This window comes from Podarcis erhardii (assembly GCF_964252035.2).
Source record: "Podarcis erhardii genome assembly, chromosome: 1".
Taxonomy (NCBI): Eukaryota; Metazoa; Chordata; class Lepidosauria; order Squamata; family Lacertidae; genus Podarcis; species Podarcis erhardii.
Genome location: NC_138497.1, coordinates 17,647,627 through 17,668,701, shown reverse-complemented (window position 1 = coordinate 17,668,701; position 21,075 = coordinate 17,647,627). Strand labels below are relative to the sequence as shown.

General features: G+C 46.5%; 2 protein-coding genes across 14 annotated transcripts in view; one reads left to right on the top strand and one right to left on the bottom strand.

Moving 5' to 3' along the window:
* Positions 1–1,448, top strand: part of EVL (Enah/Vasp-like) — a 144,028-nt gene extending 142,580 nt beyond the window's left edge. For all 13 annotated transcript variants that reach the window (XM_081860455.1, XM_081860446.1, XM_081860447.1 and 10 more), the window contains one exon: positions 786–1,448. In XM_081860455.1, coding sequence (XP_081716581.1) covers positions 786–823 — 38 coding nt within the window. In that variant the 3' untranslated portion in view covers positions 824–1,448. The remainder of the gene's footprint in view (positions 1–785) is intronic.
* Positions 1,449–3,029: 1,581 nt separating this feature from the next.
* On the bottom strand, positions 3,030–18,212 carry DEGS2 (delta 4-desaturase, sphingolipid 2). The gene is made up of 3 exons (XM_081865303.1): positions 18,088–18,212; positions 10,898–11,640; positions 3,030–3,253 (listed from the first exon to the last, which is right to left on the bottom strand). Exons 1-3 carry the CDS (start codon positions 18,167–18,169, stop codon positions 3,107–3,109), a joined length of 972 nt encoding a protein of 323 aa, XP_081721429.1. The 5' UTR covers positions 18,170–18,212; the 3' UTR covers positions 3,030–3,106.
* Between the last annotated feature and the right edge of the window lie 2,863 nt (positions 18,213–21,075).

Below are 21,075 nucleotides of genomic sequence, written 5' to 3'. Positions count from 1 at the left end.
GTCTGGAACGTTTGTGAATCCTGTGCCACAGAGAAAGGCCAGCAGAGCCTCATGTCTCATAAAAATCCAGTTTTGCGCCCATGTTTATCTTTGCTCTCGCTGCCACATCAGCCCTGCCTTACACACACAACTGAACAGCCTTGCCTTGGCATCCTTCCAGGCCAACCCTTGGCACTCGATATGTTGCTGAAGCCAGGGGTGGCTTACCTGCGACTCTCCCATCATCCCATCTGCTGTGAGCCAGATGTGGGCAGCCTGTGATGCTGTTGGACTCCATCTCCCATCAGCCCCTGCCAGCCAGCCAGGACAGTGGTCAGAGGTGATGGGAGTTTGTAGAGAATTGTACCCCCAAGGGTCATCTAGTCCAACCCCCCTGCAATGCAGAGCCGTGGTCTGGCAACATCTGGAGGGGCCACAGGTAAGCCAGCCCTGAATCAAGCAGCGAGGGAAGGATGGTGTAGATACTGCCTTCATACATTTAAAGCATCACACACACACACCCAAAACGAATAGCTGGAACTGTAGTTTAAGGGTGCTGGGAATTGTAGCTCTGTTGGGGGTAAGCTACAGCTCCCAAGGACTCTTCAAGTGTATGGTGTGTGTGTGCACAGCTAGGATCTGTACCGTCCTTCTCTTGCTGCTGCCGCCACAACTTTTATAATCTTAACCACTTCCCAAAGTAGAGTCAGTGGTCTTTAGTTTAGGTGTGAAGCTATGACAGTATGGTGCCTTGACCGTAAGCTCTGGCTTACTCCCTTCTTTTTATTGTTTCCTCTTTTTTTCAGCCATCAGGCAAGAGTTGAGTAGAATCAGCACGACATAATGGCCATGGAACCATCTAGAAGCCACATAGGATGTGAAAGGCAACTGGATCGTTTCCGAGCATCCCAAGACCATGCAAGATGGTGAAAGAGGACACCTGGCTCTGTCTTTTGTTCTTAAATCCTTTTTATTAGCAGACTCAGCAGACTTTGAGGCTTGCTGCTGCCTTGGATTTGCTTCATTTAAAAAAAAAAAAACAGAGAGAGAGAGAAGTCTTAAAATCTTAAAAAAAAAGAAAATATTAAAATTTAAATTTCTGGATTTTTTAAAATTTCATCTGACAATGCACATCAGAGTTGGTCAGCCTTTTTTGTATTTTGTATTTGCTTATTTAAATGTATGACTTTTTTTTTAGTATATAGTAGGTAAGGAAACACGTGAACCATTCGCTTTTACTAGATGACTTCAGAGTAATTTTACTGGTAGACTGCAATGTAAACGAAGACCTTTTTTTTTTTTTTTTTTTTTTGCCAACAAAACCTTATTTGTGGCATCGCCTGAAGAGGCCGAATGATGCCCAGCTGTCAGACAGCAAGTCCCTGGTCTCAGAGCTATCACAATATTACAGCGGTACATCATTGCTTCACAGTATCTGTGTTCATATTGGTAATAAATTGTTCATTGTCCATGTGGCATTGCTTGGCTTTTCTTTCATCCCTCTGCAACACACTTGGACTCCACTGTGCTTCTTAGCAAAATCAGGGGTAGCCGTACCCTGGAACTAATCTGGCTCTCCCAGAACATTTTGTTTCTGGTCCCTGGTGGTGCTAGAAAAACGGGGTGTTGTAAGAAGTACAGTTGTTTACACTTTGATGTTGCGATGGCCAAAACTGACCATGCAAGGAACTTTACTAACGCTGCTGCCTCCCATCACCTAAGCAAAGTACCATCATAATCATCACAAACTGGAAGATCCACATTATAAATTGCATATATGCCGTGTGGTCCCTGAAACCACCCCCACTTTGTGTAGAAAAAGCCCTATGCACTACTAAGGGCCTTTGTTGCTGGTGTCACCTCCAGGGGCTTCCTAATCGGCAGTGACCCGTGACAGGGCCTTTTCAGTGGTAGCTCCCCATTTGTGGAATGTTTCCCAAACTTGGGTCTCCAACGGTTTGTGGACTACAACTCCCATCATCGCTAGCTAGCAGGACCAGTGGTCACAGATGATGGGAACTGTAGTCCAAAAAGAGCTGGAGTTTGGGAAAGCCTGATCTAGTCCAACCCTCTGCAATCCAGGACTCTTTTGCCCAGCATGGGGCTCAAACCCTGAGACTAAGAGCCTTATGCTCTACTGAGCTGTCCCTGCTTGATAATTACAATGATCCCCAGGACTGCTGGAGTCTGTGTTATCCAGGGGAACGATCATATGATGCATGTTTGCAGGGTGTAATTAAGAATTATTTCCCCCTAATGCAGGCATCTTCAGTCCTTTCCCATATATTTGCATGGTAGTAGCACTCCCTGTTGCAACCCACCTTGGGTCAGGTTGTGACCCACTAGTGAGTCCTGGTTCTGCCACTGTTGTCCTTGGACATGCTCCCGTAACTCTTCAGTCCTTTCTGGAGGGGCAGGCAGAGAACATGAGGTCTCTGAAGAGAAACATTTTGATCCTGATATTCTTCGGGGCCAGCGGAAGAACAGGAGACTTCTCAGCTGGAGAACTACTCTTGTGTGTCTGTCCAGAGGTCTCCCTGTTTGTTGTGAGAAGGAAAGTGTCTCACCTCTCCATTGAAACAACCCTGGAATATAGATGTTGAGCTCACAGATCCCACTGTGCCTAACCATGTCTGATGAGCAATGTAGTTCAAAGCATCAGAAAACCAGGGTGAGCCCAACAGCCTAAGGTAAAGGTAAAGGGACCCCTGGCCATTAGGTCCAGTCGTGACCAACTCTGGGGTTGTGGCAGGGACTGAGCAACGGGAGCTCACCCCGTCACGGGGATTCGAACTGCCGACCTTCTGATCGGCAAGTCCTAGGCTCTGTGGTTTAACCCACAGCGCCACCCGCGTCCCTATGTCAAACAGCCTAAAAAGAAAAAGGTCTGTTAATTTTTTTTAAACTATACTTTACTATACTATACATTTTCAGGCGCTTCCCACTGGCTTCATTGTAATATTTCTTCATATCAAAGTTACAAAAACTCCTTGAGTGTCAGAAATATTACATCAGCTCTTACGTGATTACGTGATTCAAAGAACAGACTCGTTTGTTTGGATGGGGGAAGTATACAGGGTGCAAAGGTCCATTAAGCTTATAAAGGGGGAAAGGGCAGAGTCCGCAGCTATCGAGAGTCTGATGCCACCTTGCATATTCTCTTCACCCTTGAATAAGGACCGATGGAGTCATCAAAAATGAAGTCCCAGAGAACTCGAACCCAAGACTGGTGCTGAGGCAGGTTGTCATAATATTCTGCTGCTATCTTCTTTACCTGCAAGAGCAAAAGAAAAAAAATACCCACTGTTCTTTTATCTGTGAAACATCTATCTTAGAATGCATTTGGACATGAGGTTTGCTGCTTATAATGCTAGCACTTCAGTCCTGGTTTCTAATCCTGCTTTAAAGCAGCAGTACCTGCTGTGTTATGAAACTCTGCCCTTTGACCAAGAGCGTCGTGTCACCCTAAATTTCATTCACACCAGTGAGTGTGGTGTGACACAACAGCTGACACTTGTGGATGTGTTGCCACCCTTTATGCACATGCGCACTTAGGCTCTCCTATGATTTACCCATTGAAACAGCAGGAAAGAACTGCATTCCAAAAAAACACCCCACCCTTGAATTTTGACACATGCAAACCGAGCACAAAACTCCTGTGTCCCCCCCGCCCAAAGCAGTTAACGTGGAAATGTTTGCTAAATTTCTGCAGTGACTTTTACGTGGCATGACAGATGATGTAAAAACGCTAAAATTGTCGTGTCCGGAAAACGGAATGGAGTGCTGTCTGAATGCAGGCTAGTAGAATTTATGCCAAGAGTAAACCCAATGAACAAATGAAAGCGACCCAGATTACTTTTGAGAGCGAAGAGATTTTTCATGGTTCATACACCTTGGAATTCAAATCCCATTGCAGTCGGTCGAGGGGAGAAGGGAAGAGGGAAGGAAAAAGTCCTGTTGGATCCCTCATCCTTTGGCCTCGAGGAGCTAGCAGGGCTCTGAATGTGGCAGAGCAAGAATCTCCCTCACACCATGGCAGCATTGCAACCTAACCTGAGCATTCATTTGACAGAACCGGGGCAGTCAGATAATTTAGATGATTAATTCTGTTTTCTAGACTGGGAATAGCCAGCTGGCAGCTTGAAGGCCTGTTGGCTGGCAGAAGCCCTACCAGTTTTAAGGTGTGCTAAGAAAAAATAAAATGCTTTTTTAAAAAAGCTCCATTGTTTCTGTCTTTCCCAGTCCCAGCACAGATTTTTGACCTTCACTTGCCAGCTTCCAAGTTAAAATGTAAGCCAAAGTTGCAGGAATCTGGAATCTGTGACTGTCCAGGTAGGACATAATGCAGCTTGCTGAATTTGTACTGTGTTTTCTTGCCGATCAGAGCCTAGGACTTGCTGATCAGAAGGTCAGCGGTTCGAATCCCCGTGACAGGGTGAGCTCCTGTTGCTTGGTCCCTGCTTCTGCCAACCTAGCAGTTCGAATGCAAGTCAAAGTGCAAGTAGATAAATAGGTACTGCTCCGGCGGGAAGGTAAATGGTGTTTCCGTGTGCTGCTCTGGTTTGCCAGAAGTGGCTTAGTCATGCTGGCCACATGACCCAGAAGCTGTATGCCAGCTCCCTCGGCCAATAAAGCGAGATGAGCACTGCAACCCCAGAGTCGGTCAGGTCTGGACCTAATGGTCAGGGGTCCCTTTACCTTTACCTTCTTCTTCTTCTTCAGTCTAGCAATGGCTGCTGTCATCGGATTGGAACATCCCTTAGCAGAAGAAGCGTGCCTCCAAATAGAAGACGCAGTGGATGGTCACATACGCTCCTAGATGCTTTCTGGATAAGCTTCCACATAATTAGATGCAATCCTAGAAGTTTGGGGAAGCTATGGTGGTCTCCAGCTCCCATCAGCCCCAGCCGGTGTGACCACGGATGGGGGAGGATGAGGGGAGGTCCGCAGGTGCCCCATTCTGCACTGCTACACAAGTGTCGGTGTGATTCAGGATCCGTTCCGGTTTTGGATGGTTGGTTAGGAGTGAAATTGGGAGGAATGAATAGCGCAGAAACAGGGAGGGGGGTGTTTTATAGCAGGAAAGGTGTAGAGAACTCAAACTGGCTAGTGGGCTGTATCTTCATTCCTGCCAAGTCCCTCACCTTGTGGGCCAACTTTGAAAGCTGGATAAGTCCCATCTACCTGCTCATCACCTGACACCGGGCGATAACTTCAAAGGAGAGAGCTCTGGGGCTGGCTTTCTGCATCCATCAGAGGACTGGCACAGAGAGCCTTCCCTTCTGAAGTTCATTGGTAAGACATTTGAAAACTATGGAGCGTCACAGAGGCAAAACCATGTACAACAATAACAAGAAGCTTCCTTTCCTTTTGTCACCTTAACAGTCAATGATATACATTTGCCACCCAATTACTGCATTTCATAAAATCACAGAATTGTAGAGTTGGGAGGGACCACGAGGGTCAACTAGTCCAGGCCCTGCAAAGCAGGAACCCTTGCCCAACGTTGGGGTCAAAACCACAACCCTGAGATTAAGAGTGTCATGCTCTATCAACGGAGCTATCTCAGTGCCCCATCAGGAACAAGCAGGAAGCAGACCATGCCAAGGAAACAGTGATACGGCTATTTCTGGCTTCGAACGGGTTATAAAGCTTGTTCTGGAACTCTGGAATTAAGAAAAATCACTGAGCTGGCAGAATTCGACTTGTCTATCTACATTTGTGTGCAGCGACTGTCATTGCACAAGCCAGTTGATTTGTCACTGCGGAAAGGCACTCATTTAATAAGTTACTTGTAGCCTCTTATCTTGCAGCTGATTCCCCCAGCCCAGCTCAACAGTTTCAAAGGCTCCCTCTAGAGGGAAACAGTTTCTATTTGTGTCAATCCTTTTAAGCACAGTTCAAGCAATAAAGATAGTTTCAATTTTCAGTTACTTTTCCTCCTTTTTAAACACAGAAGAGGACAATGGAAACAATATATTTCTCTTATTTAGCTAACTGTCAACATACGTTCTATTCACAGCCAATGAACTTCAAAACGTCAATCTTACTGGCAGCCCCTTTTCAGGTTCAGAGCGGTGGTGATTTAATTTTCATCACTCTCTCCTGCAGGCTTGCGCGATCCAAAATTTCCCCCCTCTTCTCCTGCTTCCAAGGGGGGTTTAATAGTTTAATCGATGGAAGTTTAATCTTTTGCGGAAGACTTTCCAAGACCTTAGCTTGCAGCGTCTTTGCTTCAATCTATTTACAAAAGGGGAAGGCGGACTTCCTGTTTGAAACCTTCCCGTTTCGGTGCCAAATTAAGACATTTATAGATCCAATTTTCCGTTCTACTCATGGGTAGTTGTTTAAAATCGAGTTGTCCACAGGAAAAAGTCAGCGCTCTCCGGCAACAGCAATGCGGCTTCACTCCGTGAAAGAAGCAATCAATTCGAAGCACCGTGCCGCTCACCCCACGTCGCTCCGGATTCCCGAAACCGGGTTTCCCCGCGAGTAGGGGAGGCGCAAAAGGTGCCAGCTGAATCCCAGGTTCACAGGCTTCTCCCGCCTGTGATTTTTAGTGGGTCTCCACCTTCGCCGTGGCGGCCAGACCCTGTTTCCACGGAGCAAATTCCTCCCGATCAGAGGAATTCCACCATTGCCAGAGGCGCTAACCCGGAAGTCCTGTGAGAATCAGGGATTGACCTTGGACTATTTGAGAATGTCGACAGAAGAAGCTTTAGTGATTGCATTATGACATAAGTCACTCGTTGGAATAGCTCCATAAGAAGACGGATGTTATGGCTACTAAAATTGATAACTTGGGACAAAAAGTGACTAATTTGGGGCAAAAAGTGAACATTGATACAGAAATTATTCAGGATCTGATACAGGAATCTACTTTGACAAGGCAAATTGTCGAGAAGGCGAAGGAGAAAGTTGTTGTTGTTGAACCTAAAGTAATACAAGTGGGAGCCCCAGCCTTACAGAGGCAAATTGAGGACCATAAGTTGAGGCCTTTTATTATTGAATTTAGAAAAAGTCAGATTTTGAGGATCGGAGCCCTGCCTGGACTGGAGAAGGAAAGTTGGATAGATCCCTTCATGCAGGGATTTACTGACCTTTGGGATTTGGACTTGGGTCGTGAGGAGATTGGAGCTGTGGGGGCCTTTAGATTTGGAGGAATTTTGAAACATGTCCTGAAATACCTTATGGATTCTAGATTTAACCATGGAGATTTGGCTGACCTGTCGAGAAGGAATAAAAGCATTGCTTGGTTGGAGCTTCCCCGAGATCTGCTCTTCAGCATCAAAGGAAGGAAAATAGGAACAAGATCAGTAGAAGACAAAGTAAAGTGCATGTATAAATATGAAGAAGACCTGCAGAAGGGACTTGGAAAAGAGTTAAGAGCCTTGGACAGAAGATCACCAGGTTGATGGACTATATGGTATTGACGAATGACTGGCAGAATCCGAGACAGGGGAGAAGAGATGGTGGAAGAAGATTGGAAAAAGTTTAAAGTTTATTTTTAGAAATAGAAATATTGTAAAATTATTGAGTGTTAGAAAAATGTTGGAATGAAATCTTATGGCTTTAGTAGAAATGTTATAAGGAGTTAAGCATAAATAAGCATTATAGTATTAATGGAAAATAAGGGTAAAAATATGTTAAGATATTTAGATGACAGAAAATAGAGAAAGATGGAAAGGAATTGCTGTAGCAATTAATAGAAGTGGAATACAAAAAGGGAGGTGAGAGGAGGTCGATGAAACAAGGGAATGAAAGATAGAGTACTGAAATGGTATGATGTATGTTTTTAAATTGTTTTTGCTTTGGTTTGTTTAGTTTAATGTGTCAATGTTGTGTTTTGTATTGTTTATATATTGTATTGTATTGTATTGTTTTTTCCCTTTTATGTTTTTTCCTTTTTTTCTTTTTTCTTCTCTTTCTTTTTTGTAAATTTTAAAAGTAATAAATATTATTTTAAAAAAATTAATAAGTTACTTATTTGTCCCCAGGGCAATAACCCGCCTGAAAGTATGACAAGCCCTATTGTATTGCTTGGGGGGGTGGGGGTGGGGAGCCGATCGCACCACATTCCACAAAGTAGCTGATAAGACTGGGCTCTTTTGGGAATATGTGCGCAGGAAAAGGGAAGGGGCCTGCTTCTGAGCTAAAGAATTGAACGCACGACTGCAGTTTATATACCTGGATTTGTGTCTTTTTAAACATACATCGGGGGGGGGGGTGCGTGTCAACTGGGACCACGGCACATGGGGAAGACAAGTTACTTTTTTTATTTAAAAAAATTATTTCCTCCTGTATCGCGGTCCCAATGAAAATCCCCTTTCCCAAAGCAGCTTTTCTTGCAGATATTAGCTTTTGGGTGTAGGGAACCTAGCCACAGAACTCCCTGCATGCCACAGAACTGGGTGTGTGCGTGTGTATGTCCAACTAAGTTAAGAATCAAAATCAGTCATGCTCACATATTTGCATGAAGTCTATTTAATGAGTTGAACAAACGTTGGATCGGTAGCCCTTTTTTAACAAAAGCCAGCTACCTAAAAAAACCCCCACCTTGCTGTGCTTATGGGGGAAGCATTGGTCACACTAAGGTCTGTGTTTGTTTTTCCTTTTCCTTTTGCCCTCCTCACCTGCTATTTAAACAGACGCAGAAACAAAATGGAACACTGCTACACAGACATACAAGAAGTATGAGCATGCATTTGGCCTATCATCCACCTTGACCCTTAGTCTGTTACAGCAAAAAAAGCAAAAACAAAAGGGAGTCTAGAGATGTATTGTGCCTTCTGAGGACTGCAACACACCTTTGTAAAAGTGTTGCTCAACCATGTTTTCTTTCGAGGCTTATACTTTTTATCCACTTTCTCCACAACATGCAAAATCTTATAAACCTCCATCATGTCACCTCTTGTTTGCTTTTTCCCTAAACACTGCAACCTTTCTCCTTAGGGGAGTTGCCCTTTTCTGGACCCTGATGATAAATGACACTTAACTGGTTACACACTGTTATTGTTTTGCTGTGCTTTTATTTCATGAACGTTTGCTTATATATACTGCTAAACTTAATAAAAAAAGAACTGGGAAAAAGCAGCACAGAGTGTCTTGAGGTTGCATCTATTTGCCAGTACAGTGGTACCTCGGGTTACAGACGCTTCAGGTTACAGACGCTTCAGGTTACAGACTCTGCTAACCCAGAAATAGTACCTCAGGTTAAGAACTTTGCTTCAGGATGAGAACAGAAATTACGCGGCAGCGGCAGCGGGAGGCCCCATTAGCTAAAGTGGTACCTCAGGTTAAGAACAGTTTCAGGTTAAGAATGGACCTCCAGAACAAATTAAGTTCTTAATCTGAGGTACCACTGTACAGTGGTACCTCTGGTTGCGAACGGGATCTGTTCCGGAGGCCCATTCGCAACATGAAAAGAACACAACCTGCAGCAGCGCATCTGCGCACACGCAGGTCGCGATTCGCCGCTTCTGCGCATGCACGTGACGTCATTTTGTGCCTCTGCACATGCACAAACAGCGAAACCCAGAAGTAACCCTTTCCAGTACTTCTGGGTCGCTGCAGGACGTAACCTAAAAGAACGTAACATGAAGAGGACGTAAAATGAGGTATGACTGTAGTAACATAAAGGTAAAGGTAAAGGGAGCCTTGACCATTAGGTCCAGTCACGAACAACTCAGGGCTCATCTCGCTCTATAGGCCGAGGGAGCTGGCATTTGTCTGCAGACAGTTTCTGGGTCATGTGGCCAGCAAGACTAAGCTGCTTCTGGTGAACCAGAGCAGTGCACGGAAACGCCGTTTACCTTCCTGCCAGAGCAGTACCTATTTATCTACTTGCACTTTTTGCCGTGCTTTTGAACTGCTAGGTTGGCAGGAGCTGGGACTGAGCATAGAATCATAGAATCATAGAGTTGGAAGAGACCACAAGGGCCATCGAGTCCAACCCCCTGCCAAGCAGGAAACACCATCAGAGCACTCCTGACATATGGTTGTCAAGCCTCTGCTTAAAGACCTCCAAAGAAGGAGACTCCACCACACTCCTTGGCAGCAAATTCCACTGCAATGGGAGCTCACCCCGTCATGGGGATTTGAACTCCAATCGGCAAGTCCTAGGCCTATAATTCTCCTCACTGCCCTCAGATTCCTATGAAAGCATCTTTCCTAAGGCCTAGAAGGTATTATTTTCATCTAGAGTAGTGTTTTCCAAACTTAGTTCTCCAGATGGTTTTGGACTACAATTGCCCTGTATCGAGAAGTTTTTGATGTTTGAGGTTTTGCTATGTTTTTATATGTGCTGTAAGCCGCCCAAAGTGGCTGCTATCATCATCATCCCACCATCTCTGACCAATCGTTTTGTTAGCTAGGGAAGATGGGGGTTGTAGTCCAAAAACAGCTGGAGACCCAAGTTTGGGAAACGCTGATCTAGAGTATCTTTGGTGCTTGGGGTTAAGCCAGCTACAAAATAGTGTCTGGCTAGCAATCTGCATTCACTTACTTTATTCTGTATATTTAAATACCATTATTCCCACTGCATCTCCCCGAGCAGCGATGACATTAAGGTGCAGGTATGAGCAGGGAGGCTCCCAAACACAACAACGCTGGCTTATCACATTTTGAAGTTAATGCATGCTACTGTCTAAATAGATGCCTTCCTACCAGGTCGTTAAGTCCGGAGTCTAAAATTACCTAACTGCACCACCTCTAATTTCAGGATTCAGGAGCCACTTTTCTTTCATAAGCTGCATATGTAAACTAGCTTCACAACCTTTGGCTCGTCCAGATGTTGCTGAACCACAACTCCCATCATCCCTTGCCACTGCCATGCTTGCTTGGGCCCGAAGGGTGTTGTATTTCAGCAACGCCCAGAGAGCCAAACCTGTTTGCAAGGGTCAAAAACTCTAGAGCTTACCATTGGCAGCTTAGATCCAGGAACGCTGGGGAAATCATGGTGCTCCATATGATAGCCCACGTTAAAGGTGATCCAGTTGAGGGGTCCATAGTAGGAATACGTTTCATAACCTTTCAGGAACATATAGTGTTCTGCTATGAAGTGCCCCGAAAAAGGGTGCAAGCCCATGCAAAGCAACGTCCCTGATATTAAATAAACAACAGGCTTCAAACCCCACAGGTAGTAGATGATCAAGTCGACAGAGAACTGGGCCAAAGCGTTAAGTATTTCCATCTCGGTAATTGTTTTGGGGTTGATATAGAGAGGTCTCAAGGCATAGAAAAGGGGCTGGAAGACAAGCCAGATCATCTTCCGAAAGGGAGTGCAGAAGAACCAGCCCTCAAAGTCTGTGGGGATGTCCACATCCAACGAGTCTCCGCCAAGGTATCGGTGGTGGTCTATGTGGTACTTCTTGAAGGAGGCCGAGTAGGGGAGTCCAATGGGCAAGTTGGCAAAGACGGCAAACCACCGGTTCCACTTGATTTGCTTGTTGCCAAAGGCCACGTTGTGGGAGATGTCGTGGATGGCCAGGGTCATGGAGTGGTTGATGCAGCCCCCGAAAGCATAGGCCCAGAAGAAGATCCACTTCCAGGAAAGGTCTCTCACAAGGTAGCAGGCCAGAAGCTGGGTGAACACCATCCCCGTCACTATCCATTTCAAGTAGGGATCTGGCCCCATGAGAGACTTGATGGCTGGGTACTTCGCTGGGGAGGAAAAAAAACGTTAGGACAAATGTAGCCCAAACTGCCTGGCATCCAATCGTGGAATTGTGGTGCCAACTAGACAAATCCCTCTGCCCCTAATATCCATCAGGCTACCTACCCGACATAAACCAGGCCTCCACGAAGGTCTGGTCCACCCATTAGACAAGGTGAGGCAACTGCCTCAGGCGGTAGGATCCACAGAGGCAGCAGATCTGGCCTCCAAGGAATACATTGCCCGCTGCTGCCACCACGGCGGCAACAATGGCTGTGGCGTATTCCTTGGAGGCTGGACTTCTTGTCTCCCCGGCAAACACCCCACCACCCTCCATTCTGCCAGTACAGCATCCTCACAGTGAATAGGAGCTGCTGGTTTCCTCCCACCCATAGGGAAGAAATGGTGGGGGCTGCCCTGCCTGGTGTGGTTCAGAACAGGCCTCTTTCTCCCCAAGCTTCTGGTGAATGGTGGCTAAGCAATGTTTTCAAACAGACAAGTGAATAGATGTTGACAGGATGGGATGGGAAGGGGAGAATCCAGCAGCTCCTTTCCAGCTCCCCATCCCTTTGCAGCTCCCTGCATGGAAGGGGGACTGGTAGAAGAAGAATCCTGCAAGAATTAGAGACAGATGTGCAGCACAGTGGTGGGAATCAGAAAAGTTGTTGCCTGGACTCCCTCTAGTGGCATCCAAGAATAGAGCAGTGGAGGAGAAAATCCCACATAGCCAAGAGGTCTCTGCACATTTCATTCTCAGCATCAAGCTAGCCCTTCTATTTTCTCAATAAGCCTCCCTCTCCCTGTCTCTTTGGCTGCCAGGACTGAAATGACACCATTCCATTCAACTGCTGCCCCATCAAGTTCAGACCCTCCAAATGCCCCTATTTTCCAGGGACATCTCTGATTTAGAGAAGCCATCCCAGTTTCTGATTAGACCCCGGAATGTCCCACTTTTCCTTAGGATGTCCCTGTTTTCACCAGGAGGGTATGGAGTTATCTGACCCCTCAGCCATCTGAAGGGAAGTTTTTTTTTTTTTTACTGTTTACTGTTTTATTATGTTTTTACATGTGTTGGAAGCCACCCAGAGGGGCTGGGACAACCCAGTAAGATGTGTGGGGTATAAATAGTAAAATAATTGTTATGGAATGGGAGGTCCCTATTTTCATCGGAGAAATGTTGGAGGGTATGCAAGTTACAATTAGTGCTGCTTTCCCTGGTCTAGACCTTCTCACAGGGTATATTGACACCCAGTGCAGTCCCAGCATTTAAAAAAACAAACACACACAAAAACCACACATTTGAGGATTCTGAGTTACTGAAGTGAAACCTGAATTGCAGGCTAGCTACACTTGCTGCAAATAAAATAATGGCCTAGTTTGTCATAAGGCAGGTTCTTGTGTCCCATGGAGGTTCTGTACAGCCAGCATGTTTTTATCTGCTATCATCACCTGTGGTCCTTCTCTGTGTGCCCCATCCATGGGAGGACCAGAGGGTGGGAACACGAAAAGGGGCCTTTTCAGTGGTGGTTCCCTGCTTGCAGAACATTCTCCCCAGGAAACCTGCTTGGTGCCATTGTTGTCTGCCTTTAGCTGCCAGGCAAAAACAAACCTATTTAGTCAGGTTTTGAGTTTCTAATTGAGAGGGTAGTGGGACTTTGTGGTGTTCAATTGGGGTAGGTAGGACTTATTTCCTTTAGATATGCTTCCAGGGGAGTATTTAATTTTTGCTCATTGTTGTTGTTTTTTTTATACCTGATTTTAATGTCTTTGTTAGTTCCATTTTTAAGGTGTACGCTGCTTTGAGGGTAAAAATGTGACTAATAATTAACAACAACAAGATACGGAGTGAGGGACCTTTGGGGCTCGGCTCTGCCCACAATGATAGCAGGAGATCAATGGGGCTTGACAGCACCACACCCAAGCAGGGCTTGCTTGCACAGAACCCTTTGTGGTGCTTTGAAGTGGAAAATCTGCTTTGCCTCACACAGGTGGGGCAGTTGTGGGGAGGCTGGGGGAAGTGGCCATGCAGGCTAAATTTGAACATTCAGTTTGGCTGGAGGTTTCCCATCCCTGCTTAAGAGAATAGTAGTTGGTTTTAATTATCCTTATTTTGAATGGTTTAAATCATTCTTTTTGTAAGAAGCTTTGAGGTTGTTGTTGTTGTTGACAATGAAACCTTATATAAATTCAAATAAATAAATAAAATGCCAAGTTTTCCAAGCCTTGATTTACAAAGGACATGCATCAGCCTGATTCTGGTTTTTTTGTTTGTTCCTGACATTTCTGGTTCCCTCCCCCCGCCCCATTTTTATTTTTTATTTTGACAAAGTAATAATCATAAATAGGTAAGAATAAAAATGTGCACTCCACCACCGAGACCATTCCATTGCAACGATCCAACCTCCCAAAATTTCAACATCTCTTGCAAAGGTTTGACCCAGGGGTCTGCAACCCGCAGCTCCGGAGCCGCATGTGGCTCTTTTACACCTTTGCCGCGGCTCCGGGGCGGATACTAGCGAGGGGAGGAGGCGCATTGTGCGCCCCGACACTCCCCACTGTGGTGGTCGCTGTACTGGCTGTGACGTCGCATGGGGGCGGTGCGTGCGTTAGTCATGCACCGTCCCGACGTCACCTTCCCGCCCGCTGTCAGATCGCGGCTCCGGAGATATATTTGTTTTAAATGTCACAATGGTTTTGCGGCTCCCAGGTTTTTTTTTCTTCGGAAACGGGTCCAAGTGGCTCTTTTTGTCTTAAAGGTTGCAGACCCCTGGTTTGACCCCTTTACGTTGTAACAGTACAAATTCCTTCCATATCTCCTCAAAATCATTTCTTACCTCAACGGCACAGAAATCACTGGGTTAAAGCTGACCGAAAGTCCAAAGGTAGCATTATTGTCAATTTACAACGGGGTGGAAGGTTTGCAAGCTATGAAGAACATGCTCACATATTTTATTGACAGCCGCATGATTCATGAGAGCTAGGAAGTGGAAGGGGCAAGCAGAATATAAAATGGAAGAATGGTATAAAGAGGTGTGAGACATAGGTTATATGATAAATTAACATGAGCCTGATTCTGTTTTGGTAAATGACGCGGAACATATTTTTTCAAAGACTGGCTCTTTGGAAATGTCTGGCATGTCTAAAATATCTGTGTGTACTGCCCTCCCCCTTTTCTCCCCCCTCCCCCCCCAATCTTATAATGCCTATGACAGCAACGTCTCACACCCAAAGCAGCTGACCTACAGGAAGGACTCTGTGAACTGAAAACAGAGACGTTATATGTAGCTTTGTTATCCATGAAACTCTTTCAATAAAAACATTTTTTTAATAATAATCATAAAAATATATCTGTAGATATGTGCATGCGCACATACATGCATGTGCGTCTCTGCAGTGTGAAGTGGTCCTGTTTAGCCTTCCAGCCAGCCATGCCCTACTCCAGGATACTCCATTAGATTCCTCCACCCACCTGGTTTTCCATTTTCCCCAGCCAGGCAATCGTCAGTCTTCCTTGGCCACTGAAAATGGCCAATACTCATTAGGCAGTTTGGAGTGTGCATTTCATTTTCCAGCTGCCATCTGCCTGTATCTAAGAGAATGAGGGAGGTGCATTGATCTGACCTGCACCAGAACCAGGGGTGACCCCCCAAACCAGCTTGACGTAGTTTTTAGCACTTCCAAATGACCACTGCCGGGTGACATTTGATTGCAGGGGAGTTCATGATGCGAAGTCCACCTGGGAGAAAACCACGCTTAAGGCTCCTAATGTCAGCACTGCCTGGGCTCAGAGATATGTGCTAGCAGTTGTTGAGCCCAGCCTGTCTACTCTGACTGGCAGCACCTCTCCAAGCCCTCACAGATAGGACGGATCTAGGAACTAATAGCTGGGGAAACACCAAGATTTACAGAGTTTAAGAGGGAAATGCTAAGAGGGATGCCCGCAAAACAGCCCAATGAGGACAGCGACCTTGGAATGCTAACTGCAGGTGGGACATGGAAATGGAATAGAGCATCTTGGAACTGAGTATGGCTGGCAGACTGGAACTCGGAACATTCTGTCGCAGGTCCCAAGAGAATAGTGCAAGATTACCTGATGCAATCAAACGATGGGTGCAGCCTTAAAGGACTCATTCCTCATTTTTTGTTTTTGTATGTTGCTTTGAGTTTTCTTTCCTGGGGGAAAGCGACCAATAAATATAATAAGGTAAAGGTAAAGGGACCCCTGACCATTAGGTCCAGTCGTGGCCGACTCTGGGGTTGCGGCGCTTTATCTTGCTTTATTGGCTGAGGGAGCCGGTGTACAGCTTCCAGGTCATGTGGCCAGTATGACTAAGCCACTTTTGGCGAACCAGAGCAGCGCACGGAAACGCCATTTACCTTCCCGCCGGAGCGGTACCTATTTATCTACTTGCACTTTGATGTGCTTTCAAACTGCTAGGTGGGCAGGAGCAGGGACCGAGCAACGGGAGCTCACCCCGTCGCAGGGATTCGAACCTCCGACCTTTTGATCGGCAAATCCTAGGCTCTGTGGTTTAACCCATAGTGCCACCCGCGTCCCAATAAATATAATAAGCAATAATAATTGCTCATTATTTAATTTCACCAGCAGGGACACAGTCCATTTCATAGGAGCCAACTTCTGGGGCTGTGCTGAGTCATGTATTTGCTTATGTAGGGCAGAAGTGACCTGGGTCCTCCCCCCAAATATTTTATTCAAGTTGGCACCCCTGATCCTGTACGTGGCAACTGAGAAGTAAGCCTCGCTGAGTCCAATGGGGCTTACTCCCAGGTAAGGATTGCAGTGCAATGCGAATTAGGATGATATCTTTAAATCACCGAGGGCTGGTTTGAACCCAAGTCACCACATTTCTAAAACTAGTCCCCTAGATACGGATCGCTGTACCGTAAACATGCAAAAAAGAGTTGAAAATGCAAAACTGGCCCTCAGGTTAGGACACAGCAGAATAAAATGGCCCCTGCCGGGGGGGGGGGCAGATAACAAAGTGTGTTTTGCATAGTATACCATGTTGCAATTTCCCATGTCATGTTATGGGAATTGATAAAGGAGGGAAGGAAAGTATGGCAGAGGTTGGGCAATTTTTCACTGCACCCACAGGCTATAAGAAAGGGAAAAAAAGCTACATCTATTTAGCTATGGGTGTGGCTGGGCAGGACTTTGAATAGCTACAGAACCTGACCTGAAGACTAAAGAAGTCAGGTGCAGTGAACAGATTAGGTCTGTGGAGAGAGCTGGGCAGCTTTGAAGCAGTCTCTGCCTCCCATGATAATCTGACTCATCAGCCAACTGAACTGTGTACAGGGTTCTACTCTGACCTCCCTGGAGGAGGAAAGGTATGGGACACACGGACACACACACACATATACATATACATATACATATACATATACATATACATATACATATACATATGTGCGCACAACAACAACAACAACAAAAATTGCCTCCATCCTTATTTCACAAGGAAAGTGGCTCTAAATGTTACCAGAACTTTCGCTCAGTAACCAAATTGGAGAAGTGGTTTCAGAGGCAACATTTTGTGCTTTCCAGGAACATTTTCAAAAAGGAACGCTGGCTGTCAGAAACTGGATGGGGAGACTATGGGGAAATAGGGGGTGAGGGGGTGCACCCCAACCTGGGAATTTCCTTCCTTCCTTCCTTAGCTTTCCATGACAAGCAAGAATTATCCAGGTGAGTCCGTCCCCCGTCCGTCCCCCCCCCCGCAATGCGTACAAATGCATGAAGAGAAAAGGCTTCACCCGTGGGATTTCTGCTTGTCACACAGCAGCCCCTTTCCAGGGGGAAAGTTTGCAACCTGAAGCGTGGCAGAGAGTGGAGAGAGAAAGAGAGAGAGAGAGAGAGAGAGAGTGTTCATGTATTCATCAAATGCCGTGTATTTCTGGATCTATAAGGAAATGCGAGAAAGAGAAGTGGAGAAGACGATGCAAACTGGACATGGCAGGAAACGCTGCCTGCCTAAGGCGTCGTCGGAGCCAGGATTTGGCCCCATCAAAGCCCTCCTTTCCGCGCCAGGACCCTGGAACTGTTCGGAAAGCAACAGCAACGAAAAGAGAACCCGCAAGCATGTGCAGAGTTCATTATCTTCACACACAGCCAGCCCTCCGAGCAACACACATGGGTGTAGCCAGGATTTATGTGGGGGGGGGGGGTGGTGGACAGAACCGACGTATCTGAGAAGAGGTTGTTATATATTTTGATTTATTTGGAGGGGGCAGCTGCCCCCTGGCCCAGACCACCCACCCACCCCTGGGATTAAAAGGCAAAGCGATTTTGACAGAGGGCCTGATCCAGGCGGAGAATTAACCCCTAACGCCGTCTGTTTTTAGGAGGAAAGAGGTCTGGAGCAAGAAAGCAGAGGGTGGTGGGAAAACGAGGCGGGCAGTGACCTCCCAGGGGGACCCCGAGGATGGCTCACCTAAGATCTCTTTCCTGCGCTGCGTGTGGGGCTGCTCCGTGTAAACCCACTCGAAATCCTCGCGGGTAACCCTGTTGCCCATCGCTGCCGCTGCCGCTGCCCCTGCCTGCTCGACGGCCACGCGCGGGGGCTTTTATCTCCTCGGTCCACCTGAGGGGCGGGGCCAAGAGGGGGCTCCGCCCCCTTCGCCAACTCGCCTGCCTCGTGGTGATGCGGGATAGAAGCGGCCGCGGACTGGAGCGCGCTCGCTGCGCATCAGGCGCGCCACGAGGAGCGCCGGGCCCGCGGCAGCTTATGCGCGGCAAGCGGATTTGAGAAGCCTTAGAAATAATTTTAAAAGGCTTTTTCACGATTTTCAGCTGGGAATGTGCTGCCAGAGGCGAGCTGGGATGCAATCTGCGGGCTTCCTGTAGCGCGCGCCTCCCTGAACTAGATCCAACCTTTATTGCAAGCTTGATGGGATTTGCGCACTGCGCGCGCATGGATAGGATTGATGGATTCATTTTCGGTTATATTTGTCCTGCTTTTAAGCACTTGCTTTTTGCATCTCGGTTGTCTCCGGATCTGGGGAATGTGCAATAATTACGTTAGATTTTTGAGAAGCTTCCCGGTGTGCATTGGTTAAAGGATCAGAGGCTACACGGGTGGGGGTGGGGGAGAATGTTGCAAGGAATCCTCTGTTTGAAGTGTTTAGGGGCCTTGCGAATGAGAAAGGTGGGGGCAGAACCAGATCTGCTGTGTTGTCTCGCCCATCTCTTCCCAGAAGAAATAAATAAATAATGAAAATAATAATAATATTTATATCCCACCCGTCTGGCTGGGTTTCCCCAGCCACTCTGGGCGGCTTTCAGCATATATAAAAACACTGTAAGGAGTGCCAAAGCGTCATTTTGCTAGGCTTCTTCCATGATTTGAAAACCATAAATGAAAAGAAATTTACATCAAGTAAAAAATGAGTAAGATAAGCTGAGTCTGGCATCACTTTTTATGTTCAATTAGGAATACGGAGAGCCAATTATGCAGTACAGAGACCTGATTATACAATGTGGTAGAATAAATGTGTACACAATGCCTTTCCCCCGTTACAGATGATAAAATGTCCCTGCAGGAATCTGGCAGCAGATAAGGTTTAAAGTTTTTGACCTTTTAGTAGACAAATCTGTTCACATTTTCCCAATAGATGAGCAGCTAAGGGACTACCAAAGGCACGAAGACTATCCCAAAATTATTTTAATGTTAATTATTATATGTTAATTCATTATATTTATTTTTATATTTACAATTCTAATATTTTGGAATGCCACTAAACAAAAGAACCTCTGCCATGCATACATAAGCATGATTTAAGTTAGTTCTCTACATGTATAAGAATCACTCAAGGAACATAAATTACCAGGACTAACAGGTTGTGAGACACTTGCCTTCTGAGTCATGTTGGATTGCAACATGTTGTTGAAGATAAAAGCAATCTTTTCCTAAATGTTTTCAGGGGGTTCTTATGTTCACTGGGGCATACTCTCAGGTAAATGGGGCTAATATTGCGATCTGTGCTGACTCTACCTGCCCTTGGCTTGTATTCTGCCTACCATAGGCTAACGTGTCCTTTGCCTTATGAGCCCCAGCTGCCACAGGGAAGTGTGAATGCAGCGTTTTCCTGTGGATCAAAGAATCACAGTATTGTATAGTTGGATGGGACCCCAATGATCATCTAGTCCAGCCCCCCTTGCAATTCTGGAATCTCTACAAAAGCATCCATGATGGCCAGCCAACCTCTGCTTAAAGACCTTCAAGGAAGGAGAGTTCAGACCTCCTGAGGGAATCCGTCCCAATGTTGAATAGCTCTTACTGTCAGAAAGTTCTTCCTGAGGTTTAGTCGGAATCTCCTTTCATGTAACTTGAATCCATTGGTTTGGGTCCTACCCTCCAGAGCAGCAGAAAATAAGGTTGCTCCATCTTCCATGGGACAGCCCTTGAGATATTCCATATCTCCTCTGAGTCTCCTCTTTTCCAGGCTAAACATCCTCAACCGTAGTGATACTGCCGTCTTTCGTTGTCATAGTGCTGACACAGCACTTCACATTTCATTTAGATCAAGGCTAGGGGCCCTCAGACCTGGGAGCCAACTGTGGCCTCCAGTCCTTGTTATCTGGCCCCCAGAACCATTCCCAGACGACACCCCCTTTCCCCAATCCATTCCCCTCACCAGCCATACTTCATACTCTCCTTATAGGTCCTTGCCCATCTGGAATGTGTCCTTGGACTCTTGCTTTTCCACATGGCAGATAGAGAGGGGTGTGTGTAGAAAGGGAGAGGGTGTTCTGTACAATGGGAAACTTTGCGTCAATTGCTTCACTCACATGGGCCTCGGGCCCCACCCACCCATGGGCTGCAGAAGATTCCCTCCCCCTGATTCAGATGTTAAAAAGTGTGTTTAAACTGAACCTTGAGGCAACTGATAGGTTCATTCAGTCACAGGAGCCAAACACTGATCTTCAGCACCAACTTCTTTGCGGAAGGGACCAGACGCTTGGGTAGGCAAGCTAAGTCCCGGGGGCCAAATCAAGACCAATCAGCTTTTAAATCCAGCCCACGGACAGTCCAGGAATCAGCGTGTTTTTACATGAGTGGAATGTGTGCTTTTATTTAAAATGCATCTCTGGGTTATTTGTGGGGCATAGGAATTTGTTCATTCCCCCCCCCCCAAAAAATATAGTCCGGTCCTCCAGAAGGTCTGGGGGACAGTGGACTGGCCCCCTGCTGAAAAAGTTTGCTGACCCCTGGACCAGAGGATGCCCAGGTGGGTGCTACTCTGTCATAACTCTTGAGAGAAAGAAGGGGGTGGGGGTGGCAGTGGCGTAGCATGGGGGTGCAGGGGGGCCGGCCGCACCGGGCGCAACATCTGGGGGTTAGGGTTAGGGGGCGCAAATCCACGGGTTAGGGGGCACAAATTACTTGCCTTGCCCCGGGTGCTGACAACCCACGCTATGC